The sequence below is a fragment of the Vicia villosa genome, linkage group LG7 (genome assembly GCF_029867415.1).
Source record: "Vicia villosa cultivar HV-30 ecotype Madison, WI linkage group LG7, Vvil1.0, whole genome shotgun sequence".
Lineage (NCBI taxonomy): Eukaryota > Viridiplantae > Streptophyta > Magnoliopsida > Fabales > Fabaceae > Vicia > Vicia villosa.
Genome location: NC_081186.1, coordinates 118,186,075 through 118,199,094, shown reverse-complemented (window position 1 = coordinate 118,199,094; position 13,020 = coordinate 118,186,075). Strand labels below are relative to the sequence as shown.

The 13,020-nt window shown below is 32.8% G+C and overlaps 3 protein-coding genes across 3 annotated transcripts; 2 read left to right on the top strand and 1 right to left on the bottom strand.

The window, feature by feature from the left end:
- Positions 1 to 166: 166 nt before the first annotated feature.
- Positions 167 to 1,928, bottom strand: LOC131618406 (2-methylene-furan-3-one reductase-like). Its single transcript, XM_058889636.1, has 3 exons — positions 1,723 to 1,928; positions 791 to 1,280; positions 167 to 715 (listed from the first exon to the last, which is right to left on the bottom strand). The coding sequence occupies exons 1-3, from the start codon at positions 1,900 to 1,902 to the stop codon at positions 354 to 356; spliced, it is 1,032 nt and encodes a 343-aa protein (XP_058745619.1). The 5' UTR covers positions 1,903 to 1,928; the 3' UTR covers positions 167 to 353.
- A 6,351-nt stretch (positions 1,929 to 8,279) lies between these two features.
- LOC131616707 (2-methylene-furan-3-one reductase-like) lies at positions 8,280 to 9,949 on the top strand. Its single transcript, XM_058888122.1, has 3 exons — positions 8,280 to 8,506; positions 8,900 to 9,383; positions 9,462 to 9,949. The coding sequence occupies exons 1-3, from the start codon at positions 8,327 to 8,329 to the stop codon at positions 9,824 to 9,826; spliced, it is 1,029 nt and encodes a 342-aa protein (XP_058744105.1). The 5' UTR covers positions 8,280 to 8,326; the 3' UTR covers positions 9,827 to 9,949.
- Positions 9,950 to 10,371: 422 nt separating this feature from the next.
- Positions 10,372 to 11,772, top strand: LOC131616708 (cytochrome P450 704C1-like). The gene is made up of 3 exons (XM_058888123.1): positions 10,372 to 11,076; positions 11,178 to 11,462; positions 11,549 to 11,772. Exons 1-3 carry the CDS (start codon positions 10,432 to 10,434, stop codon positions 11,618 to 11,620), a joined length of 1,002 nt encoding a protein of 333 aa, XP_058744106.1. The 5' UTR covers positions 10,372 to 10,431; the 3' UTR covers positions 11,621 to 11,772.
- Positions 11,773 to 13,020: the final 1,248 nt, after the last annotated feature.

Here is a 13,020-nt window from a genome sequence, read left to right as displayed (position 1 = left end):
CAGTTTTTGCTGAATGACTACCCTACATGGCTAAGGTAGTGAGTTTGAATAATTATATGCTCACGGCGGACATTGAATTTTGTATCGGGGAAGAGGGGAATCGGTTCAAGATTGAAGCTTTGGAGAAAGAATTGGGTGAAGTTCGCCGGTCTAGGGACGCAATCCAAACAAAGAGAAATACTGTAATATTTTTATTGCATAATACACACAAATAGTACATACATTTCTATAATCATCTTCAATAGCACAAATTACATTATTTTTAACAACAATTGAAAATATAAATTACACACCATTTATAACAACATGCCAACATATTGAAACATGTCAACATCTAATCATTGTCATATGAACTACTTGAGACAAAGATCTTTTGCCAAACCATTGACTTGTTGTATATTGGTATCAATCTCAGACAAAATGGAAGAGTGATGAGAAGTATTCTCCAATGGGAAGCATGACACAACAACTTTCCCCCACGCTCTTCCAGTTTCTATATAACCAAAAGCCTCAATCACATTCTCAAATTTATATTCACCTTTTGGATCAATCACAGCTTTCAACTCTCCACTTTCCAAATATGGCCTCAACTTTTCCAAGATTTCACCACTAACTGTCAAACTTGAATAAACTGCTCTTGGATGTGATGGAGGCCATGTTATGTCAACTATTGCTCCATCATTCTTTGCTACAACTATTGATTTCTTGCAATCACCTGAAAATATTTAATCGTTAATTCATTATGCGATGTAAAACATCAACATGGATTTAAGAAGCAAAAAAACATTACCAACAGTATCATAGAGAAAATCAAATTTCTCATCGATATCTTCATATTTAGTCTTAGTATAATCCACCACTTTATCAGCACCAAACTGTTTCACAAATTTCACTTTCGGGGTGCTGCATGAAGACACAACATAGGAAGCTCCAAACATAAGTTTGGCCAGTTGAAGAACCAAAGTTCCAACACCACCTGCTCCACCAACCACAAACATTGTCTCGCCTTTCTTAAAATCTCCTGTTTTGAAGCCTTCTATTGCTGTTTGAACTGCCAATGGCAAACTTGCAGCTTCCTCAAATGAAAGACATTTCGGTTTTCTTGCAACTAAGTTCTCTTCCACAACAATGAACTGTGCCAATGTTCCGAGTTGCTTTGGTTTTTCATTAGTATTATTGAAATCTTGTATGTTTCCATACACTTCATCACCTATGTCAAATTTTTTGACATTAATACCTTTTCCTATCACCACGCCAGCCATATCGCATCCAGGAACCACCTGCATAAATAAATTCGTTTATGTTTATAGCAAGCATACACCATGGAGGTTTAATGATTGTTCGGGAGCAAAAGTTCGAATCTTTACTCGAACAAAGTTTGACTAGAGTTTACTTACTTCCCGGCCAAACCACGGTTATGAAGAAAAAAGGTTACTTATGCAACAAGCAACTTGCTAGGAAACATAAAATAAAAAATTCAAAACTCATTACTTACAATTTTCCATTAAAATATTAAAGAATATCTAAGATAAAAATTGTGTCCACAACAATTTTCCATTAATGTCACATTATTGACAGTACCTATTATATACACTAGTTCTCTTGTCCTTTGGAAAAAAATGTTATCTATGATATCCTTTGAAACTTATAAAATGGATAACTAAATTAGTGTGATTTAATATAACTTCATTTATAAGCAAATTTAGAGTTTCACAGACTCACAGGAAACTTGGACGGAAAAATAGGACGCAAACGCCTCTTTGAATCAATCGGATTCAAAGCAGCAGCATGAACTTGAACAAGTAGTTGGTTATGCAGAGGAGATGGAATTGGTAAGTTCCCTAGCTTAAGGACTTCCTTAGGGCCATACTCCTCATAGAACCAAGCTTTCTGCATTTTCATATTATAACTAAGAAAATTTTCTCTCAAATGGTTTTAGTTTATGTAATTAGACTTGGCAACCATGGTATTTATAGTAAGTTGGTTAGTGAAAAAGTATTCAAAATATCTCTTCTTATCCTTAAGTGATTTGACCTGTTTCTCACTCTCTATGGCTATAACCATTAAACTATATCTCTTCTTATCCTCTGGCTTCTATAATAGATGCTACCCAACCAAAATTTAATGTAGAAGAATATACAAGTTAATGTGAGGATATTTGAGTGAAGAGTTTAATTAAACAGTTACTCAGTAAGTGTTTATTATGTTAGAGATTATGTCTTAAGCAATTCAATAGGTTATTTGTGTTTCAAGGGAGTTAATCCAAAACCATAACTGATTATGTGATCTAAGATACAGGAAGCAATATATTACTCCTATCTCTTGAAGATTAAATAACTAATGCATGGATTTCTTTTTTTTTGGTAATCGTGTTATTGGTGTAAAGAAGTTTCGGTGTATTTTTTTTCACGATGTTGTAACGGAGAAAACCAGTAATGACCACTGCGGATACTGTTATGTCGCAGCCTCAATCATGCTGATACAACTTTTCTAATACCTATTTTAAGAGATTCAAGTTCAATACCAGTTAGATCAACATTATGTTAGTAACACTATCTAAAATAAGATGTTTGGCTAATGGTGTTTGTGTCTCCAACTCGAAGGCTGTCTTTGAGGGGGTGTAAGGCGAGCTTTCGCACAGGGTTTAAAATTTGTCACAGTTAAACCAGAGCTAAATAAAGCCTAATAAAATATTTGCCACTGTTAAACTGTGGTTAAATAAGACCTCTGATTATTTTATCATGATTGAATCATGACTATCTTACACAAGACCTCCAAAAACTTAACTCTGGATTGCAACCACATTATCTTTTTATCATTCAAGCTTGGAATTTACTCGGTACAACTTGTATTTAAATACTAAGATTCCGCTTGAATTGTATTCACATCTTGTTGTTAAGCTCACTTATCAGTAAACTATTGAGTTGACCTCACATCTTGGTGTTAAGTCTATATGTTCCATAATCCAAGTGGTTTAAGGTAGATATGTTTGAATGGATACTCATTAATTCTTGTTATCCACATTGAAAAAAACACTGGTTGGAATTCATTTTGTTGTAGAAAACTTCTCAACGGATAATCCAACAGCTTGAAAGATGTGGCTTAGAGAGTGAAAGAGATGTGGTGCAACCGTAACATGCGAGAGAATATTAATATTATCCATAGCCAACTACCAGTCAATGCAATTGCAATGCAAAGACTTAATCTAGCAACCTTAATACTCACTCTCATATAATCCAAAAACAGTACTTAAATACAAGTTGTATGTAATAAACTTAATCTAAGATTAAATGAAGCAATGTTATATTGTCTCTTACTTAAAGAAGACATGTTGGACTTGAAATTCATTAATTCTTGTTTTCTTCACTGAAAAACTAGCTCTATATATGGAAACAATTAGTGTGGTTGGAGATCATCTGCTGTAGTACTGTCCTACTACTGATATCAACATTCAACTACTAGTCAATCTAGTGCAAACCATTTGGTGAACTAACCTTAAAAAACATGGCATGTCTTGCAATATCCCCGAAATAAATAAAAATCAAACGAAAACTTTATAAATTCATAAAATGATGAGTGAAAAATTGTCATTATAGCTTTATATTTTCTTTATTGAAAAGTAAGTACCACATAGTAAAAATTAAACAAAATGAAAGTATTTATAATTTCCGAATTGCGTTTTTTCGACACTATCAAGTTTGTTATTATTCCAAATTATTCATAATATAATTCTACATCTCATTGTTGTATCTTTTAATTTTTTATATAATAGCGGTGCAAAAATAAATCTGAATGATCATTTTAGTACCCTGCAAAAGGATCCTTCTGGTAGATTAAATTACATTTGTTTGTTTAGTTTAGTGTTATTTTTAATATGCGTAATTGATGTAATAATTATAAATGAGGGATATAACTAACTAAGAGGTGGTTAGGTAGTTAGTTAAGTTGGTTAACTTGTGACTCAAATAAGTTACTTGAATCACAAGCAACTATAAAATCATCCATCCCTGCACCTTTCATGTAATGAAATGTTAATAAGCTCGTGGGAAGCCTTATTGAAAATTATTTGAGCAACCCTTTTTTTCTTTTCCTATTTCCTAATTCTGTGTTACTTGCTTTGTATGTAACAACTTTGATGCGCCATAAATTTGCATTTAGAGCCTAATTTTGACATCAAAGTGGGTTGCTGTTGATTCATAAGGGAAACACGAGTGAAGTGCGAGGAAAACACAGAGTGAAGAAAAGTTGCAAAGGTTTCTTGAAAGTTGAAATAGAAGAAAGATGAATGTAAATGGTGGTTTCAAAACCGATATTTTGACTCTTGATGGAAGCAATTGGGAAAGGTGGAGTCACTAGTACAAAATGGTTAATTTAGACCCATTTTTTATGCAATTTACACCCGTTATTGAAGGGTGTAAATTCAACTGGTGAGAAACGTCTATTGAATTTACACCCGTTTAAAAATGAAAGGAATTAAAATATCCTAACATTATCATGTAAGTATATGAGGATAGAGCATTAAAATTCAAATCCTTAAGTGATTTGACCTGTTGTATTGTTAGTCACTCTCTATGGCTATAGCCATTAAACTATTTATCATCTTATCCTCTAGCTTCTACAATAGATGCTACCCAACCAAAATTTAATGTAGAAGAAAATACAAGTCAGTGTGACCATTGCGGATATTCAATCACGCTGATGCAACTTTTTTAAAACATTGTTTAAAAGATTCAAGTTCAATACCACCTAGATCAACATTATGTTGGTAACACGATGTAAAATAAGAAGTTTGGCTAATGGTGTATGTCTCCAACTGGAGTAATAGGGCTATCTTTGAGGGGATGTAAGGCGGGCTATCTCGCAGAGCCTAAAATTTGTCACAATTAAACCGAAGCTAAATAGAGCCTCTGATTATTTTACCTTGATTGAATTGTGACTATCTTACACATGACCTCCAAAACTTAAGACGACTCTGGATTGCGACCATAATATCTTTTATCATTCAAGCTTGGAATTTACTCGGTATAACTTGTATTTAAATACTAAGATTCCGTTTGAATTGCATTCACACCTTGTTGTAATGTTCATTTATCAGTAAACTATGGAAATTGGCCTCACATCTTGCTGTTAACTGTGAAGTCTATTATGTTCCATCATGCAAGTGGTTTAAAGTAGACATGATTGAAAGGATATTCATTAATTCTTGTTATCCACACTGAAAAAAACACTGGTTGGATTTCATTTGCTGTAGAAAACTTCTCAAAGGATAATCCTATTGGTTGAAAGATGTGGCTTAGAGAATATGGCATTTGAGAAAGACTGTAACACGCGAGAGAATATTATCCATAGCCAACTACCAGTCAATGCAAATGCATTGCAAAGACTTAATCTAACAACCTTAACCTTTACTCTCATACAATCCAAAAACACTAGTTCAATACAAGTTTGAAATGCATGGATTATTGCTCTTGCTGTTTCTATCACCCATGTGGGCTAAGAAAGACATGATTGAATTGAAATTAATCAATTCTTGTTACCTTCACTGAAAAACTTGCTATAAATATGGAAACAGTTAGTGTGATTGGATATCATCTGCTGTAGTACTGTCCTACTACTGATATCAACATTCAACTACTAGTCAATGCAGTGAAAACCATTTGGTGATCAATCCTTTAAACACCAAAAACGTCATATTATGGCTTGTTTTGTTTTTATTTATAAGTTCATTAAATGATGAGTGAAAAAATCTCAACATAACTTTGTATTTCTTTATTGAAAATTTAGCACCACATAGTAAAAATTAAAGAAAATGAAAGTATTTATAAGCGCCGGATTGCGTTTTAGCATACAAGCAATTTGTTTTTCGACACCATGAATTGTAATCATCATTTTAGAACCCTGCAAATCACTTTCGAATTTGTTGAGAATAACAAGTGCGAGCAGTGTGGAGAATTCTCACATTGGTTAGAAATTTGTTGAGAATAACAAGTGCGAGCATTGTGGAGAATTCTCACATTGGTTAGAAATTTAGATACTTGAACTTATCTTGAACGAAGTTACCCCATGATGAAATATCATATAGCAGATATCCAATGAAGTTACCCCATGATGAAATAGCATATAGCAGATGAATTTCAACCACATTGTTCTTTTCCATATAAAGCTTGCTATCCAATGAAGATAACAAGAATTAATGGATTTCATTTCAAACATGTCTAGCTTAATCCACATGGGTGACAGAAACAGCAAGATCAATAATTCATGCATTTCAAACTTATATTTAAGTACTGTTTTTGGATTGCATGAGAGTAAATGTTAAGGTAGTTAGATTAAGTCTTTGCATTGCAATTGCATTGACTGGTAGTTGGCTCTGGATAATATTAATATTCTTTCGCATGTTACAGTTGCACCACATCTCTTTCACTCTTTCTCCAATGCCATTCTCTAAACCACTTCTTTCAACCTATTGGATTATCCTTTGAGAAGTTTTTCGACGACAAATGAATTCCAACCACAATGTTTTCTTTCTGATAGCTTGTTTTTTTCAGTGTGGATAACAAGAATTAATGAATATCCGTTCAAACATATCTACCTTAACCCACTTGCATGATGGAATGTAGACGGATAGATATTTATTGAAGTTTCACAAGGTTTAAGTTTCCGAGCTGTTAGATGTATAAACGTGTTTGAATACTATCATCCTTGAGTTAGTTTTCAAGATATAGTATTTAAATACAAGTTGTATTTCGTAAATTTTAAGCATTAATAATAGAAAAGTACTGTTTCGGATACATAGGTACAATTGACCGAACTTTGTTACCAAACATAGTGTGTTTTATAAAATATTTGCCACTATTAAATCATGGTTAAATATGGTCTCTAATTGTTTTGTCATGGTTGAACCGGAATTTTCCTTCAGAGGGTCATTCTCTAAGCCACATCTTTCAAGCTATTGGATTAACCTTTGAGAAGTTTTCTGCAACAATGAATTCTAACCACAATGGAACATAGACTTAACAGCAAGATGTGAGGCCAATTCCATAGTTTACTGATAATTAAGTGAACTTAACAATAAGATGTGAATGCAATTCAAGCGGAATCTTAGTATTTAAATACAAGTTGTATTCAATAAATTCCAAGCTTGAATGATAAAAAGATAATGTGTAGCTTAGTCACGATTCAATCATTATAAAATAATTAGAGGTCCTATTTAACCAGAGTTTAACGGTGATAAATATTTTATGAGGCTCTATTTAGCTACGTATAAGTTTTTACTATGTGTTACTTAATTTTCAATAAAAAGATATAGAGTGATGTTGACATTTTTTCACGCATCATTTTATGAATTTATAAATGAAAACAAAAGAAGCCAATAATATGAAGTTTTTGCAAGACAATGTGTTTTAAGGATAGATCACCAAATGGTTTGCACTGCATTGACTAGTAGTTGAATGTTGATATCAGTAGTACGACAATACTACAGCAGATGATATCCAACCACACTAATGTTTCCATATATATAGCAAGTTTTTCAGTGAAGATAACAAGAATTAATTAATTTCAATTCAATCATGTCTTTCTTAATTAACCCACGTGGATGATAGAAACAGCAAGAGCCATAATTCATGCATTAGTCATCTTCAAGTAAGAGATAATATAACATTGCTTCATGTTTCTTAGATGTCAATACTGTTTTTCTCCATTACAACGTCGTGAAAAAAATCACCCCCAAACATCGTTATACCAATAACATGATTAACAAAACAAAAATCCATGCAATAGTTATTTAATCTTAAAGAGATAGGAGTATCATATTGCTTCCTGTATCTTAGATCATAAAATCAGTTATGGTTTTGGATTAACTCCCTTCGACCTTTAATAATAGCAAGTTTAGAATGTGACTTTTCTAGTAAGCACTGAGATCACTAAGACATTGAAACACAAATAACCTATTGAATTTAAGCACTTAAGCCATAATCTCTGACATAATAAACACTTACTGAATAACTGTTTAATTAAACTCTTCACTCAAATATCCTCACATTAACTTGTATATTCTTCTACACTAAATTTTGGTTGGGTAGCATCTATTTTAGAAGCCAGAGGAGGATAAGAAGAGATATAGTTTTATGGTTATAGCCATAGAGAGTGACTAACAGGTCAAATCACTGAAGGACTTGAATTTTAATGCTCTATCCTCACACTTCAGGATAAGAAGAGATATTTTGATTACTTTTTCACTCATCAACTTACTATAAATACCATAGTTGCTAAGTCTAATTGCATAAACTAAGACCATTTGAGAGAAAATTTTCTTAGTTTTAATATGAAAATGCAGAAAGCTTGGTTCTATGAGGAGTATGGTCCTAAGGAAGTCCTTAAGCTAGGGGACTTTCCTATTCCATCTCCTCTGCATAACCAACTACTTGTTCAAGTTCATGCTGCTGCTTTGAATCCAATTGATTCAAAGAGGCGTCTGCGTCCTATCTTTCCATCCAAGTTTCCTGTGAGTCTGTGAAACTCTATATTTGCTCATAAATGAAGTTACATTAAATTACACTAATTTAGTTACCTATTTTATGAGTTTCAAATTACATCATGGATAACATTTTTTTCCATCGACAAGAGAACTAGGGTATATAATAGGTTACTGTCAATCATGTGACAGTTAATGGAAAATTGTTGTGGACACAGTTTATATCAGACATACTTTAATATATTAATGTAGATAGATTTCTTGAGGCTGTAAGTAATCAATAAATATTTTCAAATTGCAATAATGAGTTTTGAATATTTCATTTTAAGTTTTCAAGCAAGTGGCTTGTCGCATAAGTAACCACTTTTCTTCATAAAAGTACTATTTCTTGTGTTATAAACATAAATGGATTTATTTTTACAGGTGGTTCCTGGATGTGACATGGCTGGCGTGGTGATAGGAAAAGGTACTAATGTCAAAAAATTTGATATAGGTGATGAAGTCTACGGAAACATACAAGATTTCAACATTGAAAAACCAAAGCAACTTGGAACACTGGCACAGTTCATTGTTGTGGAAGAGAAATTAGTTGCAAGAAAACCGAAATGTCTTTCATTTGAGGAAGCTGCAAGTTTGCCTTTGGCAGTTCAAACAGCAATAGAAGGCTTCAAAACAGGAGATTTTAAGAAGGGTGAGACAATGTTTGTGGTTGGTGGAGCAGGTGGTGTTGGAACTTTGGTTCTTCAACTGGCCAAACTTATGTTTGGAGCTTCCTATGTTGTGTCTTCATGCAGCACACCTAAAGTGAAATTTGTGAAACAATTTGGTGCTGATAAAGTGGTGGATTACACTAAGACTAAATACGAAGACATTGATGAGAAATTTGATTTTCTCTATGATACTGTTGGTAATAATATTTTTCTTCTCGAATCCGTGTTGATGCTTTGCGTTGCATAATGAATTAATTATGAATGAAATTTTTCAGGTGATTGCAAGAAATCAATTGTTGTAGCAAAGGATGATGGAGCAATAGTTGACATAACATGGCCTCCATCGCATCCAAGAGCAGTTTATTCAAGTTTGACAGTTAGTGGTGAAATCTTGGAAAAGTTGAGGCCATATTTGGAAAGTGGAGAGTTGAAACCTGTGATTGATCCAAAAGGTGAATATAAATTTGAGAATGTGATTGAGGCATTTGGTTATATAGAAACTGGAAGAGCTTGGGGGAAAGTTGTTGTGTCATGCTTCCCATTGGAGGATATTTCTCAATATCAGTCAACCATTTTGTCTGAGATTGATACTAATATACAACAAGTCAATGGTTTGGCAAAAGATGTTTGTCTCAAGTAGTCCATATATTAATTACTATAGATGTTGACATGTGCAATTCAATATGTTGGTATGTTGTTGTAAATTTTGTGAAATTTATAATAATGTAATTTGTGTTCTTGAAGTTGATTATGGAAACGTATGTAATATATTTTAAGTATTTGTGTGTATTATGCAATAAAAAAAATTACAATATTTCTCTTTGTTCAACTCTCTATTTATTCCAAGCTTTGAATTTATCTTCAAACGTCATAATACCTTCCAAAAGAAAATAGATACAAATTATTAGCGTCATCCTTGTCTGCAGCCAAAACCAAGACCACATGTGCAAATATCACGTTTTGCCAAAAACTGAACTGCTTATTCCTCAAAATTGAAAAGATTGGCTTCGCCCGGGTTCAACCCGGAGACCCTCAATGTGTTAGACTGACGTGATAACCAACTACACCACGAAACCTTGTTAATACAAGGCTTTACGTTTTATAAAATGATGTTTGTATGTTATTGAAATTAGGCCTAATAAGAGTTCAATGTTTACACTACTGCAATAAAATGATTTCTATTATTATATAGAGATGCTTTCATGTACAAGAGATTAATTCAACTTTGAAATCTTCCCACTCCAAATGCTCAACTTGTCTTATTATATATCTCAAACCAAATCTACAATAATAAGGACAAATTGCACTATAGCAACCTTTTCTATCATCACAATTCTTCTTCTTTTAACAACAAAAACTCAAGAAAAAATGGATGTTTTCTACTCCATGTTGACTTTCATAGCCTTCACTTTTCTAGCTCTTTTCCTATTCATATGCTTCATCCTGATGACAATCTTCAAAGGAAAATCCATAGGGGACCCTAAATATGCACCTATTAAAGGCACTGTGTTCAACCAAATTTTCTACTACAAGAAACTCCATGATTACCATACTCAATTGGCCAAAACTCATCCAACTATGAGGCTTCTTGCTCCATATTTAAGTGAGTTGTATACCATAGATGTGAGAAATATAGAACATGTATTGAAAACCAACTTCGATAAATATTCTAAAGGTAAGCATAATCAAGATGTTGTGACTGATCTTTTGGGTGAGGGGATTTTTGTTGTTGATGGTGAAAAATGGAAGCAGCAAAGAAAAGTTGCTAGCTATGAATTCTCCACAAGAGTTCTTAGAGATTTTAGTTGTTATGTTTTTAGAAAGAACGCTGCAAAATTAGTTAAATTTATATCGAAATTTTCTCATGAGGGTCTTCATTTTGATATGCAAGTGAGTAGTTGTTTATATTTTCCTAAATTTATGTTCAAGTTGTTTTGTTATTGAGGAAGCTTTAGTTTAGATTGTGTGCATTTTGTTCTTGTTTTTTATAGGACTTACAAATGAGATGTGCTTTGGACTCGATATTCAAAGTTGGGTTTGGAACAGAATTGAATTGCTTAGAGGGATCAAGCAAAGAGGGAATTGAATTCATGAAAGCCTTAGATGAAGCAAACGCTATAATTTACTGGCGCTTCGTTGATCCTTTCTGGAGCCTTAAGAGGTTTCTAAACATTGGTGGTGAAGCGAAGCTTAAGCGCAATGTGAAATTGATAGATGAATTTGTGAATGGAGTCATAAAGACTAAAAAGGAACAATTGACACTTCAGAAAGATTCTGTAAATTGATAAATTTGTTCTACTTTCTTGCTTTAAGAGTTTCTACAGTTAATGATACGAGTGATTTTTTGTTTTTGTTTTTTCAGAATGTTAAAGAAGACATACTATCAAGGTTTTTGATGGAGAGCAAGAAAGGCGAAACAAATATATATTATTGAAGTTTCACAAGGTTTAAGTTTCCGAGCTGTTAGATGTATAATTGTGTTTGAATACTATCATCCTTGAGTTAGTTTTTGAGACGTAGTATTTAAATACAAGGTGTATTTTGTAAATCTGAAGCATGAATAATGGAAAAGTACTATTGTCGCTATATAGTCGGAGATGTAGGTACAATTGGTTGAACTTTGTTACCGAACACTTTGTGCTTCTATATTGGCCAACTTTGGTGGTGTGCAAGGCGGGCTACCGCGTAAAATCCAAAATTTGTCAATGTTAAATTGTAGTTAAATAGGGTTTCATAAAATATTTGTCACCATTAACTCGTGGTTAAATAGAGCCTCCAATTGTTTTGTCATGGTTGAATCGCGACTTTCCTACGACGGGTCATTCTCTAAGCCACATCTTTCAAGCTATTGGATTATCCTTTGAGAAGTTTTCTACAACAAATGAATTCCAACCACAATGTTTTATTTTTCTTTGAATGATAAAAAGATAATGTGTAGCTTAGTCAAGATTCAATCATTATAAAATAATTAGAAGTCCTATTTAACCAGAGTTTAACCGTGACAAATATTTTATGATGCTCTATTTAGCTACGTATAAATTTTTACTATGTGGTACTTAATTTTCAATAAAAAGATACAAAGTGATGTTGACATTTTTTCACTCATCATTTTATGAATTTATAAATGAAAACAAAACAAGCCAATAATATGAAGTTTTTGTTTGATTTTTATTTATTCTGGTATAGTGCAAGACAATGTGTTTTAAGGATAGATCACCAAATGGTTTGCACTGCATTGACTAGTAGTTGAATATTGATATCAGTAGTACGACAATACTACAGCAGATGATATCCAACCACACTAATGTTTCCATATATAGCTAGTTTTTCAGTGAAGATAACAAGAATTAATGAATTTCAATTCAATCATGTCTTTCTTAACCCACATGGGTGATAGAAACAGCAAGAGCCATAATTCATGCATTAGTCATCTTCAAGTAAGAGATAATATAACATTGCTTCATGTTTCTTAGATTAACTGTACTGTTTTTGGATTGTATGAGAGTAAATGTTAAGGTAGTTACATTAAGTCTTTGCATTGCAATTGCATTGACTGGTAGTTGGCTATGGATAATATTAATATTCTCTCGCATGTTACATTTGCACCACATCTCTTTCACTCTTTCTCAAATGCCATTCTCTAAACCACTTCTTTCAACCTATTGGATTATCCTTTGACAAGTTTTCTGCAACAAAGAATTTCAACCACAATGTTTTTCTTTCTGATAGCTTGTTTTTTTTCAGTGTGGATAACAAGAATTAATGAATATACATTCAAAAATATCTACCTTAAACAACTTGGATTAAGGAACATATAGACTTAACACCAAGATG